The 21,231-nt window shown below is 41.3% G+C and overlaps 1 protein-coding gene across 6 annotated transcripts in view; it reads right to left on the reverse strand.

Moving 5' to 3' along the window:
* slmapa (sarcolemma associated protein a) overlaps positions 1-21,231 on the reverse strand; it is a 56,366-nt gene that overhangs the window by 14,105 nt on the left and 21,030 nt on the right. The window contains exons 1-14 of one of the 6 annotated variants that reach the window (XM_083971894.1): positions 17,978-18,291; positions 12,864-12,900; positions 9,630-9,692; positions 9,004-9,099; positions 8,317-8,388; positions 8,010-8,150; positions 7,789-7,926; positions 7,201-7,369; positions 6,635-6,685; positions 4,896-5,042; positions 3,416-3,481; positions 1,480-1,539; positions 1,255-1,329; positions 349-429 (exon numbers count right to left, since the gene is read on the reverse strand). In XM_083971894.1, coding sequence (XP_083828020.1) covers positions 349-429; positions 1,255-1,329; positions 1,480-1,539; positions 3,416-3,481; positions 4,896-5,042; positions 6,635-6,685; positions 7,201-7,369; positions 7,789-7,926; positions 8,010-8,150; positions 8,317-8,388; positions 9,004-9,099; positions 9,630-9,671 — 1,138 coding nt within the window. In that variant the 5' untranslated portion in view covers positions 9,672-9,692; positions 12,864-12,900; positions 17,978-18,291. Of the gene's footprint in view, positions 1-348; positions 430-1,254; positions 1,330-1,479; positions 1,540-3,415; positions 3,482-4,895; positions 5,043-6,634; positions 6,686-7,200; positions 7,370-7,788; positions 7,927-8,009; positions 8,151-8,316; positions 8,389-9,003; positions 9,100-9,629; positions 9,693-12,863; positions 12,901-17,977; positions 18,292-21,231 lie in introns of those variants that run through there. The other 5 variants (XM_083971889.1, XM_083971891.1, XM_083971890.1 and 2 more) reach the window with 5 other exon arrangements.

The raw sequence follows: 21,231 nt of genomic DNA on the forward strand, positions 1-21,231 counted from the left end.
CACTTTAATTTCAGCTAGTATCCCCTGGTCCAACAAAGAGCGTTGGTGCAGATACTATGTACCTTTAAATAGAGTCCAAATATGTGGTTTAGTGTTCAGTTATCATTACTTTGATCCTCCTCTATGATGAATTTATCACAGAGCAGAATCTCTGGATGTAAGACCCATGAAATAATCATATTTTCCAAATACACCCCCCCCCCCATCCCAATTAAACATTGTTTAAGTTATTTATGTTAATAAATACAGTTTAGACTGAAAAAAACAAAAACCGATAGAAGCTATATAATTAGTATGTGCTCCACTCCATATTCACTATATCATTTGATGTGTGATTGTTTCACTGACCTGATGTATCGTCACTGCTGCGATCTTTGCTAGGACTCAGTGTGTCTGACATGTCTGACTCTTTAGCATCCATCTGGTTCCCTGTGGACAGACGCACACAAACACACAGAGAGGGAGAGGGAGGGGATTGTCAGGTGGGGGCAGAATCGGTTGGGCAGAGAATTAACACTGTAGCAGCAATTCAAAAAAAAAATTGCATCAAACAAATGTCAGAAAAAGTAAATAATAGAAATAAAAAAGAGCAGTATAGTTAAACATAACATAACCACACACACTTGAGTGAAGTGCACTGACTGGAGTTACTGTAGTGAATGAGGCACAGCAGGGTTCAGGAGGTGATGTAGAAACAGCAGCAGCACTTCCTAAACTTTTGAATCTTTGTGGATATAATATGAGATTTATACCTCAGGACTAAGGACGTTCAGTCTGTTCCTTGCTTTTTGTACACTATGGCAGGTGTGAACAAATATATTAAAAAAAGTGTATGAGTGTGTACGAGTAGTCAAAATGTATTTCAGCAGCATGTTGAAGTCCTCACACATGGCTGCTGATGCCTGTGCATTGTGCGTTCACAGAGGGTCCAAAGGATGACAAACAGTCAGACCACTCACAACAGCAAAGGAAAGGTCACAGGTCACAACAGAAGGATTTCTCCATGTCAGCAGTTTAGCCCTTTGTGATCATTTCTTCACAAAACGAAAAGTCATTTTACTTTCCCCCCACAGGACCAAAAGTATATTAGTGAGGAGGCCCTCGAACATTTGATGATGCAATTACATCAAGTTTCTGGTCATTTTGTACTCAGATGACAACAAGCTTCAGTTCATCCCTGCTTTTAGGTGGGAGGCTATGCCCATAATACTCCCACTGTGTGTGTGTGTGTGTGTGTGTGTGTGTTCCCTGTACCTTTGAGCCGATCAGGGCTGGCCAGGATGTCGTCTTCTGCAGTCTGGTTGTTCTGCAGGTGGGCATCCATCACTTCTACAGACAAAAACAAGCACACAAAATAAATATTTTACAACTAATAGAAGTGACGGAACATAATGAGAACAGTGGTTTTTATCTATAAAATACTTCACAGGTAGAATAAACTACTGGAAGTACTTTTTCCTTGAAGCTTGAAGCTCTTACCATCAAAGTTGGCCAGTTTGTGGATTGAAGAACTTACAGTCTCCTTCAGCTGTTTGACAGCTGCAGGGAGAAAAAAAAAAGAGAAATCCAGGAAACATCCGTGAATAAAAACAGTTTGAATTTGTTGGAAAATACAGACCTGATTCCGATCTGTCCCAAACTCTGGTAATGTCCAGTGGGGCAACTTAACATCGTATTAATACAACTGGCAGCGGCAGCTGTAAGGGCACTTACACCGACTGGATTAGTGGTTAATAACTGGTTGATAACAGATACACTGAACAGAGACTCACTGAACTTGTGTTTCACTTCAGCTTCTGAAGTGATCTAAGCCTCAAAGCCTTAACTGATCATCATGGTCATGAAATGTTTCATGTATTCATTTTCAAACTCCTTTCAATTTAACTTTCTGTCAGTCAATGAATTAATAAATAGACTAGTGTTATCTGGCAACACAACTTTGATGTAATTGATGGAAAATGTCACTGCAATCAATCAAAAAGGAAGCGCTAACATCAGCTGATGATTGGCATGATTAGAAATGTAAGCAGTCAGGGGAAGTTTCCAAAGACAAAGATACTTGAACTGCTTCAGGTTTGATCAGTTGTTACGCTTTAAATTGAAAAGCTGCTGAACAAATGCCCTCCAGGCAACCAAGAGGCAAGAGAGAACCAAAATGGAAGGATGGCAACAGAAAAGGAAGGAAGGTAAAACAAGGAGGTTAGTTAACTAATTCAGTGGAAAAACATGCAGAAAAGTAAGAGATGCAAATATTTGCAGAGGAAAATGAACGCTAGCGATTTTTGAAGAGCTGAGAGGCAACCAGTCAACCAGAGGAAAAAGCACAACTGAAATAATCCAAAGAAAAGTAAAAGTAAAAGCTGTTACAACCAGGACCGAGAACTTCACAGAGTTCATGTGGTTGAGAAACAAACACATCTCCAGTAAAACAGCTGAGCCAGGAGAGAGATAGGAGTACATTCACAGTCTACTACTTCTAGTAGACTGTAGCAGACACACACACACACACACACACACACCAAGCAATGTCTGTTCCTGCACAGTGTCAGTTGCTCCTGATGATACAAACTTCAACACCAGATTTCAGTGCAACCTGTTCACACTGTCGTCTGTGGATTACTCCTCCAGACCTCCTTTATAGTGTGTCTTCAGAACATCAGGACTGTCAAGAATATTTTCTCTTGCCTGACAAAAAACTAGACTCGACGTTGTTGAGGAACAGCTAATTACATTATTCTGTTTAGGTAACATTCTTTTGACCAATAGTTCATTGGTTTAACAAAACAAGTTGCACAAAACAAGAAAGGATGATAGATTTGTTATTAGTTTTGCAGGTGGGCCATAATGTGCTATTATAAGGTCACAATTTCAAACTTATTACAATTCAACCTAAGGCTGTATGCACCTCTGTACCAAATACCATAACAATACATCCAATACTTCATACATACACCCCCAAAGCAAAAAAGCCTCATGAGATAAAGGAAAAGTCAGATGATGATGATGATGGTGGTGGTGATGATGATGTACTGTCTGGCCACTGTGCAGCAACTTTCGCAGCAATCCATCTTATAATTCATGAGACATTTCAATCTGGACCAAAGTGGTGCACTGAATGACGACCAACATGAGCACTGCCAGATCAATGCTGACTGAAAGATTAGATGCCACATTATAAAAACAGTCTTGGTCAAATTCTGAGATAAGACAACTGTCTGAATTATGACTTACTATCATACCATTTTTATTTACAGTAATTTCTTCCTCATTTTTTATCTCTTTTTTAAAATCATTTCAACTTCTTCCAGGTTTCCATGGTCTTCTGTCGGCACTGAGAGTAATAAAGTGAATACAGACAACATGTGTTTGTGTGTATGTGTAGCCGCGTACTGCAGGGAAGGACGTTTGTACTCACGCGGACACTCAATCAACTGTTGGATTCTAGTCGAGTCTCCTCCGCTGTTGTTAACATGACAGTTGTCTGATAGAAACACAGAGAACTGACGTTACTATGTCGCCTATCAGAGTTGAGTTGGGTATTGATCTTAGATTCTATTGATTCTGCTCATCAATGCCAGATCGAAGACAAGGACAATCTTAATTTGGTGCAAACTGCAACTGTCAAATATCCTTTTGAATTAGATTTTTTTTAAATAAATACATCTGAAATACATCATTATACTCTATTACACCATGTAAAAGTTTAATGCCCTTTTTTACACTTGCTATTTTCCCTCAGGTTTTAAAACAATGATGAGTTTGGCTCGTGACATCAAAACAGGAAATGCTTCATCAAGAAAGATGGACTTCCTCTCAGCATGAGATTATTTTGTGAAATCATTTTACTGGTTCACGACTCACAAACACTCACGTTGGTCGGCTGTATTGTTGATGCATGCATAGCCAGCCGACTCAACATCTTACTTTCTGGAATTGACAAGCTGAATCAGCATCCATGTTTTTTAATGAGCACTCTGAGCTTTGTGTGAATTTGGAAACGGTGCCAATTCAGAATTGGTTCTCAAATACCCAACTCAGTTTTTAGAGAGTACGAGACAAAAGGAGTTGAGGACAGACAGCGAAGAGGAAAGGACAGACAAACACAACCAGGCAGAAAGCATGACAGAACCACCGAGTTAGAGAGAGACTGAGAGCTACACAAACAGACAGATGTTCGATAAATAAACGGACAGAGCAGAACTCAGAGCTGAGTATAAGATAAAGGGCTCAACACAGATACCACAACACTGTAACATCAGACAGGATGTGGACAGCAGTCAGACAGCTAAGGTGTAAATGGAAGTCTCTCAATAACCTCTCAGTTCGACAACATGTAAATCCATTGGCCCAACAGTTTAAACTGAATTTAACTACAGCTTCATAGAAGAAGAAAAAAAATAACCCAACAACCTCATCATCCAGAGGAGTTTCTGCATCAGCGACCGACTCCACAAACTAAAACATGACAGCTTGTACAAATTATAGTTTGGGAATGTTTGGAAATGTAAAATGTAAAAGTGATGTATTGGATGCCTCATGCACATTAAACTACATTTTCTAAATATATTTTAAAAATTGATCTCATAATGAGAGAAAAATATTTTAAGACACAATAAATGTTAGAAAAAGTTAATTTAGCATTTCTTCTTCAACTAAAAAAATATGGAAAACAAAATGTTCTGACTATACAAAGTCTCATTGTATAGATTAAATTTATATTATATTCTAAATATTGTTTATTTATCTAACAGCATTTCTATCTGCAATGTTTTTTACTCATTATGTGTATGGCTCTATAAAGAATTGTTTTCTTTTATCCTGTAAAGCTCTTTGCCAAACGTGCTGTCTACTGTAGAAATCAAATGGTTTATTATTATGATAATTAAACTAACTACCATCATTATCTTCATCTTCCCCAACTGCACCATCATCGGTGTCTGTATCCTCCTCATCTTCGTCTTCGTCGTGGCTCTCGGGTGTCTGCTGGTTCTGTTTGTCCTCGACAGGCTCCTCTAGCGGTCCGTGGGAGACAGTGTCGACATCTGTCATGTGACCAGATCAGATTTATACGATTTTGTCGAAACGTTACGAGCCAGACACATGTTCAGAACAGAGTAAAGAGTCCAAATGATGGCATGTTCCTTCACAAAGTGGCTACTGTGGCAAAGTGCGCAGTGAGACAGTCACCTCCAGCATTTGTATTCAGTGTTGTCATTCAATCACCAGAAGTCAATCAGTGACCAAAAGCTCTTTTTTCCCCCAAACCAAGAGAAACAAAGCAGTGGACAGTTTGGCAACCACAGAAACGACCCAGATTATCCACCAAGCCCCGTCCAGACCTGACAGTGTTCCACCGTGTCTCAAAGACACCCAGGGGTCACACATGCTATCATGTCATTCAAAGGTCTCATCCGGCCTGGCCCTGATGCAGAGTCCGACACAGTGGCCACAGTTGGTACTGCAGGTCATGTGACACACTTTGGCCCAGAAATATGTTTTCTATACACAATCGTCATAGAAGAAACTACTTACAATGATGAATATTTAATTTCTGAGCGCCTTAAACCCAGAAACATTTCAACTAAATAAAGTTTGATCCACTGGGTCCAATAAAATGCACCACTATCAAGATGCTGTAACAGCATATGAGAATGATTCTCATGAGCTGTGAGGCCAAAAACCTGCAAACCTGAGGAAACTTTTCAGTGTGTGTACCTGATGAGCCACCGTCACTGAAATTAATGGTAAACTAACTTGGAAATAAAAGTCTCTTTCTGTCCCTAAATATGTGTTTAAAAAATTCTTTAATTACAGGAGATGGTGTATTTCACTAACACTGTGCTGTATAATTGCACTACATCTTCCTGTTCCCTGTAGTTGTGAGGTACTAAGCACATTTGAATAACATCTTATTGAAATCAATGATGGCTTCTTTGCAGTAACCTTTTTTTTTCCTTTTTCCTTTGAAATTAAAGTAAATTCACTAAAACAAGATCAAACTGAAAGAGCGAGTACTGATGTCCTCTTGTATAGATTTATCTATGTGTTTTTGTATATATCAATATGTTCTTTCAATTTCCATTCATCCATATCTTTTTTTTTTTGGTATTATTTAATTTTATCATTCTGAAACTGAATCCAAAACAAATTCTTTAACGCATGTAAATTAAGTTTGTCATTCTGTTTCTGAAGTGAAGCAGTTGTGTGTTGATAATGAAATCTAAAGACTTTTATTAAGGGGGACTGATAATTTATTTGGTTAACAGGAAAATACCGGCTGTAATAATCAGTTGATTGTTTAATGTCTAATGTCTTGATTTGGCGTCTTCTACTATCTTGACTGAACCTGAATAAACGTCACATGTCCCCTGAAGGACACCTGAGGGCTGAGGATACCATAAACAAGACCAAAACAGAAGAGGAAGAGCCAGGTTCCCACTGTGACAGACAGAGAGACGGATGAACAGAGAGAGCGAGGAGAGCGGCAAGCAGCACAAAGTTATGTGGACATCATGCAGGAAGTTGTCATGCGTCATTAGTGAAGGATGAGGATGTGAAGTTAGTGGCCACAGAGATACAAAGAGCGACGGAGAGGACAAGTGTCCCGGAGCAGACCAGAGACGTGAGGACTCACCCAGACTGTTGTTCTCTTTTAAGCTTTTCTCTTGTAGCTGTTCTAACCGCACTGTAAACAACAACAACAACAACAACAACAGTGGAGAGAGGCGTTGACTGACAGGAAGTCCCAGCTGAGCCTCCTGACTGGTCAGAGGTGTGTACTGATCCAGCCACTGGTTGCTACGGTAAATCTTGTGTTGACCAGGGGGTTAAAGTGATTGGTCTACAGGGTGCAGGTATGTTAGCATGTTAAACGTTAGGACAGGGCTCTGTGGGTGTGTGTGTGTGTGTGTGTGTGTGTGTGTGTGTGTGTGTGTGTGTGTGTGTGTGTGTGTGTGTGTGTGTGTGTGTGTGTGTGTGTGTGTGTGTGTGTGTGTGTGTGTCTATCTTTGTGAGGACCAATTTCAGTATTCAACCTTGTGTTGTCACAATGTGATACAGGTTTAAGGCTATAATTGGGTTTAGATAACTTCCTTCAGTTGCGTTACACTCAAGTTAGGAGGTAAGAACGCATCAGGCACATCCTCACAAAGATAGAGGTACAGGCATGTGTGTACGTGAACTTTCTGTGGGTGTGTGTACCCTGTAGAGCGGCGAGCCTCTCGTTGCTGAAGTCGTTGTCGGCCTGTAGAGCCTCGATGCGAGCCTGGAGAACCTGCTCCTTCTCCTCCATCTCCTCAATCCGCAGCTCCAACTCCCTCTTCTCTGTTGCGCCCCGCTGGGTCAGCTCCTCCTGCCGGCCCTCAGCTGCCTGGAAGAGGCGGGGAGGAAAGTGGAAAAGGGGAGGGTGGGGAGTCGGAGGACAGAGGAGGTAAATGTCAAGGCAGGGGAAAGGAGGCAGGAAGAGTAAGTTAATTGAGACGTTTATTCTTCAATCCATCAAATGATTAAATCAGACTGGATTCTCAGGAGGCGAGGGCGAATGTCACACTAGTACTCTGATGTAATGCACTCGGATAGTGCGTCTGTCAGCCTTTGTAGGTCAAGCACTGTACGTACAGGCCAGCCATGGGATTGACTGCACTGCAGCGACATGTTTGTAAAGCTCGACTGAAGTGCTCGAGTGTTTTTATACTTGTTTTGCCACTGAAAATCTAAATCAAATTAAATCTAATCTAATCTGAATAATTTCCTGTCCACGTGTCTTGAGTTGAGTCTACCCTCCGGTACCTTGATCTTGTCTGTGAGCTCCTTGATCTCGTTGACTGCAGCGTTGTACTTGTTGGCGAGTTCCCTCAGCTCCTCCTGGCCCCTCTCAGACATTTCCTTCATGTGGGTGCACTCGTCCTCTGTGTTACTGAGCGAGCGCTACAGGACAGTAGAAAAAACTGTTTAGTTTTGCCTCGTTTTCCTCTGCGATGTTGTGCACAGTGTGTATGGATGTGTCCTACCTCCACCTCCGACAGCTTCCTGACCACCTCAATCTTCTCCTGCAGGACTCTCCGCAGAGACTCCTTCGCCGTCGTCTCGTAGTTGTGTTTGTCTTCCTGAAGGGCCAAGAGCTCCTTACGGATCCCTTCCTCTGTCTGGGACTGAGAGAGTAAAGGGGATAAATTCATCCATTTACTACTGTACAATATATTTTTTTCAATTGTGTGTGTGTATGTGTGTGTGTGTGTGTGTGTGTGTGTGTGTGTGTGTGTGTGTGTGTGTGTGTGTGTGTGTGTGTGTGTGTGTGTGTGTGTGTGTGTGTGTTACCTTAGAGTAAGCCTGTAGCTGACTGCCCATCACTTCCAGTCTGGAGAGCAGACGGTCCTCATCAATCAGAGCCTGTTGGAAACACACACTCAGTTTAGGTCAGTGTTGGACAAATGTGTTCATATCACAAGAGCAAAACAAGAATGATGGGAAAACCTGCCATGTGGACTTGATAATATGGGGGAAAATTACAGCATACATGTTGAAAATGACATTAAATTATGGTTTAGCTGTGTTTCTTGAAGGACTTGCACCGATACTGACCTAAGGCATGTTTATTTTCTCTTTATCTCTTAATGACTGATTGTTATGACTAGCCAATCTAATACAATCCTTTTTATATGATGCAATGATGACACCTGTGCTGTATAAATGAATTTAACATATTACAGTGTATGGTAGCTAGGTTAGATAAACCTGCATGCAAGGTGCACATGGAGGGTTTGACAGAAAGCTTGTGAGGTGAACAATGTCTTTACACAGGTGATGTTTAATTTAATGTAAGTCAAAGATGTAGCGAAGGAAACATTGTGCTGAAATGGCAAAACAGGGTTTTTAGAGAGCAGGAAATTGATCTTGTGTGTATTCAGTGCAGAAAGTGTCTCAGCCTTCTGTGTCAGCACCTTTACGAGAGCAGACAAACTGACCAAAGGTCCAAGTGCCAGGTGTTGTGTGTGTGTTTCCTACCTGCCAGCTGCTCTCTGAGGCCTCCTGAGTGGTGGCTAACAGACGCTGCAGAGTGGCTAACTTCTGCTCCAACATCTGCTCTCGGTGTAAGGCCTCCTGGCAAAGAGACAGGGAGAGGTAGAAAGAGTGAAGCAGGTAACTGGAGTCTCAAATGAAAACATAAATTAGCAGGAACAAATATCAACAAAGTCAGTTACAGTGAAGAGGAAAGGATCAAAAATGTGTTGCATTGTCATAAACGACTTATTTTAGTTACGTCAATGTGTATATGCTCTTTGTTTATTTCACCTCATCATAATGTCTCACAACATCATTTTATGTAACTGTGTCAATGTGGAAAAGACACTTTAATTCAAAAGTCTTTAGGAAAACCCCCTGAAATCATTTGGACCTGATCCTCAGCTTTAGATCTGTAGCGTTTCATTGATCAGCCATAGTTATTTCTTAACTTAGTCTCCTGTGCTGTGTCTAAGTGTTTGTTTTATATATTGTATTTTGTATATTTTAAAATTGTTTAATGAAGGATGGATGATATGGTTTTGGTGCCTAATGAAAAAGTAACTAATGTTATTACCATCGTTTTTAGTGTAGTTACATACAATGACCAGTAGGTGTCAGTGTGTTACCTGTAGATACTGGGAGAGCTGGAACAGTTCCTGAGAATACATACTGGGAGTGTTGGCTGCAACCTACAAAACACACACACACCGACATACTGAGGGTTGCCTGGAGTTCATTCAGCCTCGTGTTTGAACTGAAGGTTGACAAACAGATGAACCACAAGTCAAAAGTATATGATTGACACACACACAGAATTAGGAAACGCACAATCCTACACACCAGAGTCAGTGTACCATACATGACAAGAGACACATACATTCATTGAACATCAGCCAATCACCATTTAAGAGTATTGATCATAAAACTTTTGTGACACTGGGAACGAGCTCTGTCCAGTTTTGCTGCTTTAAAAATGAAATGATGCAGCAATCAGCAAGCAGCATCAGTGATCAGTGAATTTGCTTCATAACTGTTAAAATTAGATGAATACCCTCTCACTGATCAAAAGAAAATTAACCACCATGAACTATTTGTACTTTTAATTTAACTGAATTTAATGAATGATCATATCCTTTTATTCCAAACATCATAGTAAACTGAGTTTATCTGGAATTGGGCTGCTGGTTGGAGAAAATAAGACACTGTACATAACACCAGAAAATTCCTGCAGAAGGCAAAGTTTGCAAACCTGCACCCACCTAAACCGAGAAGTTACACTAAATGATCTGAACTTCACTGTCATTTGGTTGTGGATGTACTGTCCTATTCAGATTTGTAAAGCACTTGGGTCAGTCATCTCCTATCTGATGCCTTCATTTGTCTGATGTAATGCAAAGTGACACTCAGCATCAGTCCACATATCCAAAGTGAAAACCTGCTGCCATCGGTCAGCTACATCTTCATCTCTGGACCGATGTGGGTGGTGTGAACTGAAGCCATGTCCCCCAAAAATGATTATGGCAGCTAATTATGGCTTTACTTTACTTTACTTCTATTTAGTTTTCTACAGCTTACATCTGCTTTTTGTGAGTCTGACATTTATTGAGGGTTTATTAACCAAAAGATATATCAATTAATAGAGAAAACTGGCAGATTAATTCAGTGGGAAAGCAGTCGTTATTTACAGCCCTTTTCTGTTTGTGTAAAGATTAAACTTAAAGAGATACATTAGCTTTCGTGGCAAGTGCAGTTTTGAACCTTGGACTCCAGGCCGGCCACATCCTGACTCCTGCTTCATACTAATTTCTTAGTACAGAAACTGATATCCATCTCAACATCTGAGCCTCTTTCGCTCCCAAAATGTTGAAGTATTTCTCACATGATGGAGCTGCCACTGCACATTAAAAAAGCCTCATGGCAGCGAAAGCATGTGTGATGCGTCTTATGAGCTATTTGGCATCCACGGTTTTTTAGTATTTTGGGCACCGACTTGAGCAGACTGTGACGAAACCGAAGACCGAAGCCACTGGTACATGGAGTATTGTCCAAAACCCACATATTCTGCCTGTGCATTCAGTACATTTCCACCTTAAGTCAATGTGACAGCCAGGGTGTGTGCGTTTCTGAGTGTGACTCAGCATGTGTGTGCGTCTTCCGAGACTTGGGAGGTGTAAAGAACCAGCTTTAGGACATTTAATTATGTTAGAGAAGTGGTTCAAATCTAATCACAGCTCCTCCCTGACACACTCGACACACACACACACACACACACACACACACACACACTAAGACAGTTAGCTCCAGCCTACATTCCTCAGACAGGTTACACTGAGGCCCTGTTGTTCTCACTGTTGGAGGGGGACACAGAAGACAATCAGGCAGCAGTGGAAGCCAACATGAAGTATGGGACAGAATGGACTTAAACACTGTAGTGAAATGTATGATGTTATACGACATAACGGGTTTTACATTGCAGGTTCTGGTTAAAATACGATAGCATAACATGGCTCCGTTTGCTGGTGTGGCACAGTAGAGTCTAATTCATTGGTTGAGTTTAGTGTGATAAGATGAAGTCTTGCTTGTGTGTGTTGAACACTGAAGGCAAACATAAAACATAACATAATAGACAGGTGTTAACACACAGAACAATTGGTGAAATAGTGTGACAAGCCAGAAACTAAAATCAAAATTAGAAATAGCATCAAAATAAAAAATTAAACATAAACATATGCTGACAGAAGACAAGTGCACAAATGTACATCTGTAATGGGCAAACATGCAGATGATATTTTGAAGCTGTGTGGGACATTCAACAGCGGTATGAAAATAAACATGTAGGTGTTGTGCGAGGAACCAGCTGTGTATTAACCAACATACACATGCTGAACAGAAAAACCTGCAATAATCATGTGAGCAAATACATTGGCCTGGCTGATTTATTTTTGACTTACTTACCACTTACTGTTTTCTTTTGTTTTCAGATTTCAAGTGCATCACATCATCTCCATCAGTGGATTTAACACCAGCTGAGAGAAAGCCCCTGAAAGGGACCTTGAAGTGGGACTGTTGTCATACTTGTCTAATACCCAAAGTTTTATATGTTTGTTTAACTGCGTCTTAGTCCTGTAAAGTCAGATTGCTGGTGTTTTACAATTTATGTCTGACCGACCTTAATTGTTTTGTTTTTGTTGGTTTTCAGTGCTGCGAGTGGTGAGGCCACGGACAGTTTTCCATATTACGTAAACCAAAGTCCCTCCAACTTGCTACTCAGAGACTTTCTCTGTACCAATTAACAGAGTCCCCCCCAATAATAAGACGACCCTCACCATTTAAAGCTTTTTAAACCAAGTGCATACTCAAATACGGGATAAGTACGAGAGTCGTCCCTTCATGGCAGATGGAACGACCGAATAAGATCCCACAGACAGAATCACAGTCCAACTTCATCTCTGAGCAGAGAACAAGAAAAACGGGCCAATAATTTCTGCGGTTGGTGGAGCAAACATCTGAACAGTGTTGAAGTCATCTGAAGCACTCGGAGAGAACAGTGGGAAAAAAAACATTGCCCCTGATCCACGTGAAAGATTTCTGTAGTGCAGCGGCACAAACTGGCAGCAATCCCTGCATTCCTCTATCAGCTGACTACTCTACTACTGTGTGTGTGCGTGTGTGTGTGTGTGTGTGTGTGTGTGTGTGTGTGTGTGTGTGTGTGTGTGTGTGTGTGCGTGCGTGCGTAAAATTAACACACACATACACAGACACACACAGAGAGCTCCGTTAGGCCGCCATGTAAATGTGAGACGCACATGGGACAGGACAACAAAACAACACCACACACGCACACATCTCTCTGTGCTTACCTTGTCTACAGGTAGTGGTAACGGAGCCTGGATGACACTGAAAGAAGAAGAGCGAGGGGAGAAAACAGTTAGTCACCATGGAAACAGAAGGAAGGGAAGAAGAAGACACATGGAGTAACCACAGCGACAGAAGGAAAAAAATAACAGCTCTTGAAGGTCTTGTGACACTCGTTCTTCATCTCCCCATTAAACAAAAATCTCATCGGAGCAAAGCCACGTGCACAGGAGAACTTACACCTCCAGTCGCCCAGAGCTTTATCTGGAATATATGAGGCTCTCCACAGCAGCTTTGCCCTGAGCCTCAAAAACACGCAGCTGAACATTTTTCCACACAGGTCCTCATACTGCAATTGTTTCAGCTATTTTCCATCTCTGTATAATTTCAAAGAGATGCTGTGGCGGACACACACACACACACACACACACACACACACACACGCACACACACGCACACACAAATGCACACGCAGGAGCCAGTGAGTCAACAGGCTTCAGGCTAAAGGGTCAGTCCAACAGGTAAACCCCTGCAGTGGCTGTCAACTGCATTAAATCAGTGTTTTGTGGTTTTGTGGTGCATGCACACAACTCAACCTCAAACAAAGTCAGTAAATCATTAAGTAGGCCAGGAATCTCTCATTTAAAGAACAATTACATTAGTGAGGGATATGACAGTTCATTCATGCAGAGCAGCTTGAGGTGAGCTGTCGAGAGTTGCAGGATGAGCCTGTTGTTGGCCACAGAACGAGTCCTTCAGCGCCTCTCTTCAGGTTTCTCAGCAAATCTCAAGGGGAGCATATTTACACATCATCAGTGATTTGAACTGCGGCGGTGCTGCGGAGCTCAGCATAGAGGCGAGGTGTACTGCAGGTTAACGTCACAGCACATGTTAAAAGAAGACTGACAATTATCCTCAGTGATAAGAACTACATAATTAAGTCACATTTTGTCACACTGCTTTTTGTGGTTCAGGTGCGGACAGCATGAAAAGAGAGAGATAAGAGAGAAGCCATGTGCGAGTCTGTTATTCAAGCGCCACCAGATTTCGGAGGCACTGTGGGGAAAAGTTGCGACCTTCAGTTCATGCCCAGCAGCAGCATCTCCTCTGCCGTTCGGTGGAGACACTGTAACTTTGTAACGCCACACAGTCAGACAGGTTTTGTTTGAGCGAGGGAGAGCATGGCCATGAATTTACCTAGGAACAGTCAGAGTTCAGGAATGAAGGTAAACTGGTCTCTGGGTAAAGTGTAGCTTAAGTCTGTTAATGTATAACTCCCAACCGATGGGAGGCGGGGACTCCAACATACATGAGAAAGTACACAACCACCTCTCAGTAGAATAACTGATTTCATAGCTGGTGAGTCGGATACATATGATAAATACACATTGTAAAGTAGGGCTGCCACGATTAGTCACGACTACGTCGACTATTAAAATCGTCGACAACTAATTTAATAGTCGATGCGTCGTTTTTTTTTTTTTTACTTTGTTTTTCTCTCAAAACTGCTGCTGCACCTTCCACACACGCACCCGCCGCTGCAGCCGCCCACACACACGTGCACTCACTCACTCACTCAAGGTGAGTTAGTACAGGTGTTCTCTCTCTTTTCTCTCTCTACCTGTCTTGTCCGTCATCAAGCGGCACCGGTGTAGCCCCCCACCCTCCTTTAAATGTAGCTATGTTTAATGCCAGAGACAAATGAAGGAAAGAAAAACCTAAAAAACCTTTAAGTATTTATTTTGGTGTTGTTTAGGCCAGTGCCTTATCCTTATTTTACTCTTCTGTTTGCACTTTATGCTACAGTTAAAGCTGCATATTTCATTAAAAGTTTAATGAACTATCATCTTAATTGTCTTTATTTTTAGTTAGCATATACCTTAAACACTTCAAGCTGAAAGCTAATGATGGTTATATGAGAGCAGCTGCATGCTGGTGCGATAAACTGTATGTTTTACATTCAATTTACGTATGATCCGATTAGTCGACTAATCGAAAAAAATAGTCGGTGACTAGTCACTATCAAAATAATCGTTTGTGGCAGCCCTATTGTAAAGAGCTTCTAATTAGTTGCAACACTTACACTTTCCCGGTGATTGGGAATATAGTTTGACACTTTATGAAAGTGACATCTGATGCTGATGATTAATTCGAAGAAAACTGCTTCTAATACATGCCAATGTTTAACAAAATGTTGAATCACAGTTGCTTTTGGCAACAAGATATTTCCCTATGATGTACTTCCCCCTATATATTTACATGACACAGTTCTTCATGTGTCCGAACATGAATAAGACAGAAGTATCACCACAGGTACAAAAGGATTATCAGGTCATTTTGGCTCATAAGAACTTAATCATTATTAGTGTTATTTAACATTGTTAGCGTTATTTAACAATGTACACATTAAGGTCCTTACTTGCAGAGACATTCCTAAAGTTTTAATGATGCAACCAGATTTAGTAAATCTGTGAGTACAGCTGGTTGTTACTAAATACTTTAGGAAGACTATACACACAGGAATGGATTTACAAATAGCTTGTACAGCATAATCTTGACTATAATCTCATGTAATGTTGCTATTTGAGGAGCGGAACAATGGAAACTCAACGTAAGGCAAAGTTATGTAGAGGAAAATGATTCTTGCTAGTACTAAATAATAACAGTTATTAATAGCAGAGACAGAGGTGTGGACAGAATGAAGGGACGGGGTGGGACGAGCACTGTTGAGTATTTGGGGATGAGGACAAGGTTTCTGTTAAGTACTTGAGGAGCGCTGCAAATGTAAATAAATGGAAGATACTTGATTACTTCAGAGAGACTTTGAGCTCAAACACCAATTTGATATTTTGTAGCATTTCCATTTGTTTTTTCAGGGGCCACTTTAAAAAAAAATACTACACATTTTACCTCTGCATTTATTTTTTTATATTTTGTTTACCGTCTTTCAGATTACTGTTGGTGGGATAAGCTGAGGAGGCAGCTCCCGTGTCCTTACTGACTTCTCTCATTGTGTACTGCAGGTCCAACTATTTATCTCTGCTACATTCAAGTCACAGTGGTCTGTCACGCTTTTTACATCACCAAAGCAAATCACTGTGAATATTGTTGTCCTTGTTTATCACTGCTGCCGACAGCAGTGCCGATAACAGTCTTATCACAACAGGAGGCCACGTGCTCATCATCATCAGATTTGTTTTTTGTTGAACAACAATTAACCCGAGGCTGGGGGCTTTCCATAACCTAGACTTGAGACTTTTAACCCAAACCTGAATGTTTTAGATGTATGACATTAGATGCTACGGGTTTAAAACTCTACTCACAGCGCACCTGGCCCTGGGTCTCGCCTCAGACCATCTTGCAATAAATGTTTTGATATACGAGCAAAATCAAAGGAAAAAGATGGAGCCAGACACAGGATGTGGTGGAGTAAATCACTAATTTTCAGTCAGTCAACACTGAGTCCAGAGACCAGACAAGCTCTGTTCCAAAATAACACTTTTAAAAAGGTGGAAAACATCCACAGCATAACATGACCTAAATTCACATCTCTTCAACTATGGCTCACAAGAACATCAAGTATGCGCACACACACACACACACACACACACACACACAGCAGCTGGTCCACAGGAATCAGTCATCCACATCAGATCTAGCCGAGTGTGTTTTGCATGCAGTCCAGCAGACACTGATGATGGAAACCACTGGCAGTAGTTTCCATCTGCGGCCTGCTCACATACTTTTACCACTAAATAGGTTTAACAATCACAACACAACTCAGACCTGTTCTGGAGGACGCAAAACCATCATGGGGAACATTTCAAACTGTCCATTTGGCTCGGCACCAAACAATCTACATAGTCCTTATTTGGCACTGACCAAAATATGCATTTACCACCAATGATCAAAAAACTGTCACATAACAACCTGGCATCAAATCTCTTGTCACATTTGTTCTCTTCTTGGATAATATTTTTTTCCATTTTTGCCAATTCTATTAGTAAGATAAAGCTGACATTTTCATTTCGGTACAAATACTAGTGCTGGAACCATTTAATCAGTGGAACAGCTGATTAGTCAATCACCCAATATTTGATAACCACCAAAACTTTAAATGTTTTTACCACATATTTATTCAACACATTAGAAGCTTTTCTATGTGATTCATTGTTATATCTCTCTAAATCAGTCCTGCAGGAAACCTTGACCCTTTAATGATGAGATGTGGACCTGTCCTGAAGAACGTCCCGACTAGTCACAGTTTTCTTTCCAGGCAGATTGTCCCATACTAAAAACTATAGTAACTAGAGGTGTGACGGTTTTTGTACTCATCCCGTGCCATCACGGTATGGGGGTCACAAACACGTCTGAGTGAGTATCAAAACAAACAAAAAAAAGTGGAGTTAGAGCATAGATAGACTGTATATAAAAAGGAGCCGCCCGCCTCACACTTTGGCTTCTCAGGGAAACAACAGCGAACACGAGTGGTCGACTGGATGGTCAGCGATGTTTCATGGATGTGCGGTGCGTCGTGGAACAACTTATTCGCTACTTTCAAGCCTCTTGACAGGACCAAAAACATCACACCCCTGATGCACTTGTTTTATTTTTTTATTCTATTTATATTTTACTTTTATTACAGAAGATGGTTTTTAGTTTTACATTCAATTGGTGTCTGTTGTACCGAACTGTGACTTGTGTGTAGAGTCACACCCCTCATAGTAACTGAATGAAGAAGAAACAACAGAAGAGTAAAGGATGGTTTTCTCACAGCTGCTGCTTCAGATATGGTGTCTTTGTTTTACTAGCATACAGCGTGAGTAACAAACCATCAGTCATCTGAGCAAACCACAAGAAATCAGCTCTGTGCTGCAGCGCTGCCAGCCACTTTGCACTTCCAGCCACATTTTATGATGGGTTGGTAAATCACTCGGTGCTCTTTAACAGACACTACGGAATCACAAGAGGCTCATGCTCTGAATTGTGACACAACATATTTTAGGTCATTGCAGTAATAATTGTAAGGTTTCAAAAAAAAAAAAACCCAGAAAACCCAGCAGCATGTTGCAGGCTGCTCAGGAGTCTGAGTCTAAGACCTCGTCCCCGGAGACGTTACCTGTCAGGTCGTCTTCCTGTGTGTCAGCTGCTGTTACAGGACAAAGGTCACTGAGCGGCCTCCAGCTCGGCCTGATTCAGCTACTCCTGTGAGAAAGTGAACTCTCCCGCTTCTTACTTCATTTCCTCCTCTAGTTTCAGATCAAGTAGCTGATTCCTCTCTGCTTTTCCACAGCGTGAGTAAAGTCATCCCATAACACAAACTTTCTTTCTTTCTTTCGTTCTTTCTTCCTGCTCTTTGCTCCTCCTCCTCCTCTGAGGAAAACAGCTGATTTTCTTCCTTTAACTTGTGCAAGTTACTGTAGCTCCACCCCTCCTGGCAGTCCGCGTGAGGAAACAAACTCTCCCCTCGGCTGCAGCTCCTATTGTTCACTACCTTTATGTGCAGTGGGACCGTACAGGTATGCCAAGGTAAGTAACATGGCGCTGTGAGAGGGGGTGGAGTTATCTTCTTTCTCAATCTCAACAATATAAAATCCAAATAAATTCCAGTGTCAAAAGCTCCACTCACCTAAGAGGAAACAATAGTCCTGAACACGAAATATCCACCTGTCGACAAGGGTGTGTGAGTGTGTGGGTCTTTTAAGGAAATGTGGCATGTGATAACAAACTGATAAGGGAAGCATAGAGGAGGTTTTATCATGGAACAAAATCACGACTAGAGACAAAGAGCGGTTGTTAAACCAGAAACATTTTTTATCATTTAGTCATATTTTTACCTGCTGGAATTTAAAATACCATGTTTCCTATACAAAAACTAAAACTGTGATGCATATTTAAAATGGCAGAGTCAGAGCTTTAATGGAAATTGAGGTTTTAGTGCAGTTCTGCTCTCTGTGTGTCACCACTGACTCCACACTGATTCACAGGCAGAGAGCTGTTGCTGCACGTTTTTAAAACGTTTCTGGCCACACAGTGATCTCACAGCAGGTGTTTTGCATTAGAGAAAAACAAAATAGTATGGGTGTGTTCACAGCGCTTCTTTTTTTTTTAATCTGCCACTGCCTGTTTTACATAAAATCTATTAGCACTGGGAGTATAAGCTCAGGTTTGCAGCTATTTAAAAGTTGAAAAGGTGTTTTACTTTTCAGATTGTTTGAGCTGCAAAAGGTGAATTAACTATTCCTGTGAAGTTTCAGGCTCACGCCTACAGCTTTCAGCAGAATGAACGACTGAGTCGGGCATTTCAAGGACACAGATTTTTGTCTACTGTATAAATATACTGTAGGTGTTTAACTTACACACGGGGGGTTACTGTATAAAGCCGTATTTGGCTGACGTCCAGATGGCTAATCCTATCACCGGGGAGCACAAACATTCTTCAGCTATTAATAAATCTGTCCAAGTTAGCCTCACATCACTCTCCAGCTTCACTTTGCTGGAGACAGAGCTGCACAGACGCAACTACGATGATAAGTAAAGCTCTACATGATATGATTCATGAAAATGTCCAAAGTAAATGTATTTGTTTTATTTCTTATGTTCAAATAAATAAAGTCTAAAAAAAAAAAGAAAAAAAAAACTCATTTCTGAAAATTCGACATGTTGGACAATTTAATAGATTTGTGATGGTGGGTGGCATCGCTGGTATGTGAGTCTAACACAGTGCTGCTTCCATCTGGGCATCTCTACAGTCCAATAGTATTTTTATTCTTTAAGATGATGTTGGAATAAAATAAAAGATCAAATTTGATTTTGACATATTTGTGCGCTCCAGTGACATCAGTCACATTTGTACAGATGTTTTCTGTAGTTGGTCTTTGATTTTTCCATCTGTTTGAGTAATTGTGAGTAAAGGCACCAATAGTTATGATTTGTCGCAGGTTTCAGTAGATCCTAAACCCGGTTTTATCAAAATCAGTGGGTAAAACTAAATAAAAACCTAGTGACCCCTTTTCCACTGCCAGCTGAGTTTGCCTCTCTGTTCAGAGTTGGACTGAGGACACACACACAAGTGCATGAGGTTACATCATCACAGAGGCAGTGAAGAGAGTGAGCTGCAAGCCAGTAAAACTGATCCGTCACATCTCATCCCCAGATTGGTGCTCCTGTAAGTCACCAATCCTGCCAGTGTGACAATTTGATCTGCAGTAGTGTATTCTTAAACTTGTGTTGAAGCTGTGTTCACTCTTTCGCCTGTGTGTGCAGTGTAGCTGGGGAGTTTCTGGTCTAACATCAATGCTGGACAGGTGACAGTTCTGTCTGCTCTGAAAACATTACAGCAGACAAGGGATAAAAATGAGTGGGTTCACCTGGAGTTTATATTTACATCCGAGCCGATGGGGTAAAAGACCTGCATCTAACAGCAGTCATTTGATTTGTAACCTTTTCCATTGCTGACAAAAGTCTAATTTCAGGAGATCTTAGTGGAAAAGGGGGCTTTAGCTGAAGTAAGCTTTCTTAATCTAACCAGCTCACTATTGTTGAATGTTTTGGTAGCTCACGATATTATTGCTGGAAACCCTGATTCTGATTTTGGCCTGGTCTCAGGTTTAAGCCACAGGATCTGGTGAAGATGAGGAGTTTTCCATTCAAGCACCACCACTTCATTTCAGCTCTTTGTTTCACTAAGCGGCGTCTTTACAGAATGATCTCATGTAGGATTAAACTCAGGTGAACTGTGTGTTTATCCTGAAACATGTGAATGGAAATGAACTCTTCATTGGCCAACACACAGACAGCCGGAGCAGAGTGGACCCAAGGGACCATTTCAGTCTGTGTTCATGCAGGTCAGGATGTTCGTCTGCATTTTCCAGACTGAATGCTGGACAGCAGGGCAGCAGATGGCACTGCCTACCGTGGCACAATGCCCTGTCAACCACACATTGTCCACATGGTATCTACAGTAGCCAATCACACACGCACACAGACAGGTTGGGCTCCCAGTACAGTAGGAAGCTCCACGCTGGGTCAGCTGCTGGTCTGCTACAGCCCATTAAACTGTACGCACACAGACCTTATGATCCTGTAATACACGACCAAGAAACTAGTTTTTATTCTCCAACCCACAGCATGTATCAATGTAAACCTCAAACCATGACTTGACCAACATCAACAGCAGCTTTCAAATTACTACCACAAGGATCAAGACACACTCACACACATCATTTCCCTCGCAGCATGTTAACAGAGCGGCTGCCCTCATCAACAACTAGACTGACAATAATTACATTACTATGCAAGAAGAAATTTGGTGTGTGTGTAAATGCAGGCGACTGGCAGTAACAGCATCATTTACAGTAGCTAGAGAATGGA

The sequence above is a fragment of the Trachurus trachurus genome, assembly GCF_905171665.1.
Source record: "Trachurus trachurus genome assembly, chromosome: 5".
Classification (NCBI taxonomy): Eukaryota; Metazoa; Chordata; class Actinopteri; order Carangiformes; family Carangidae; genus Trachurus; species Trachurus trachurus.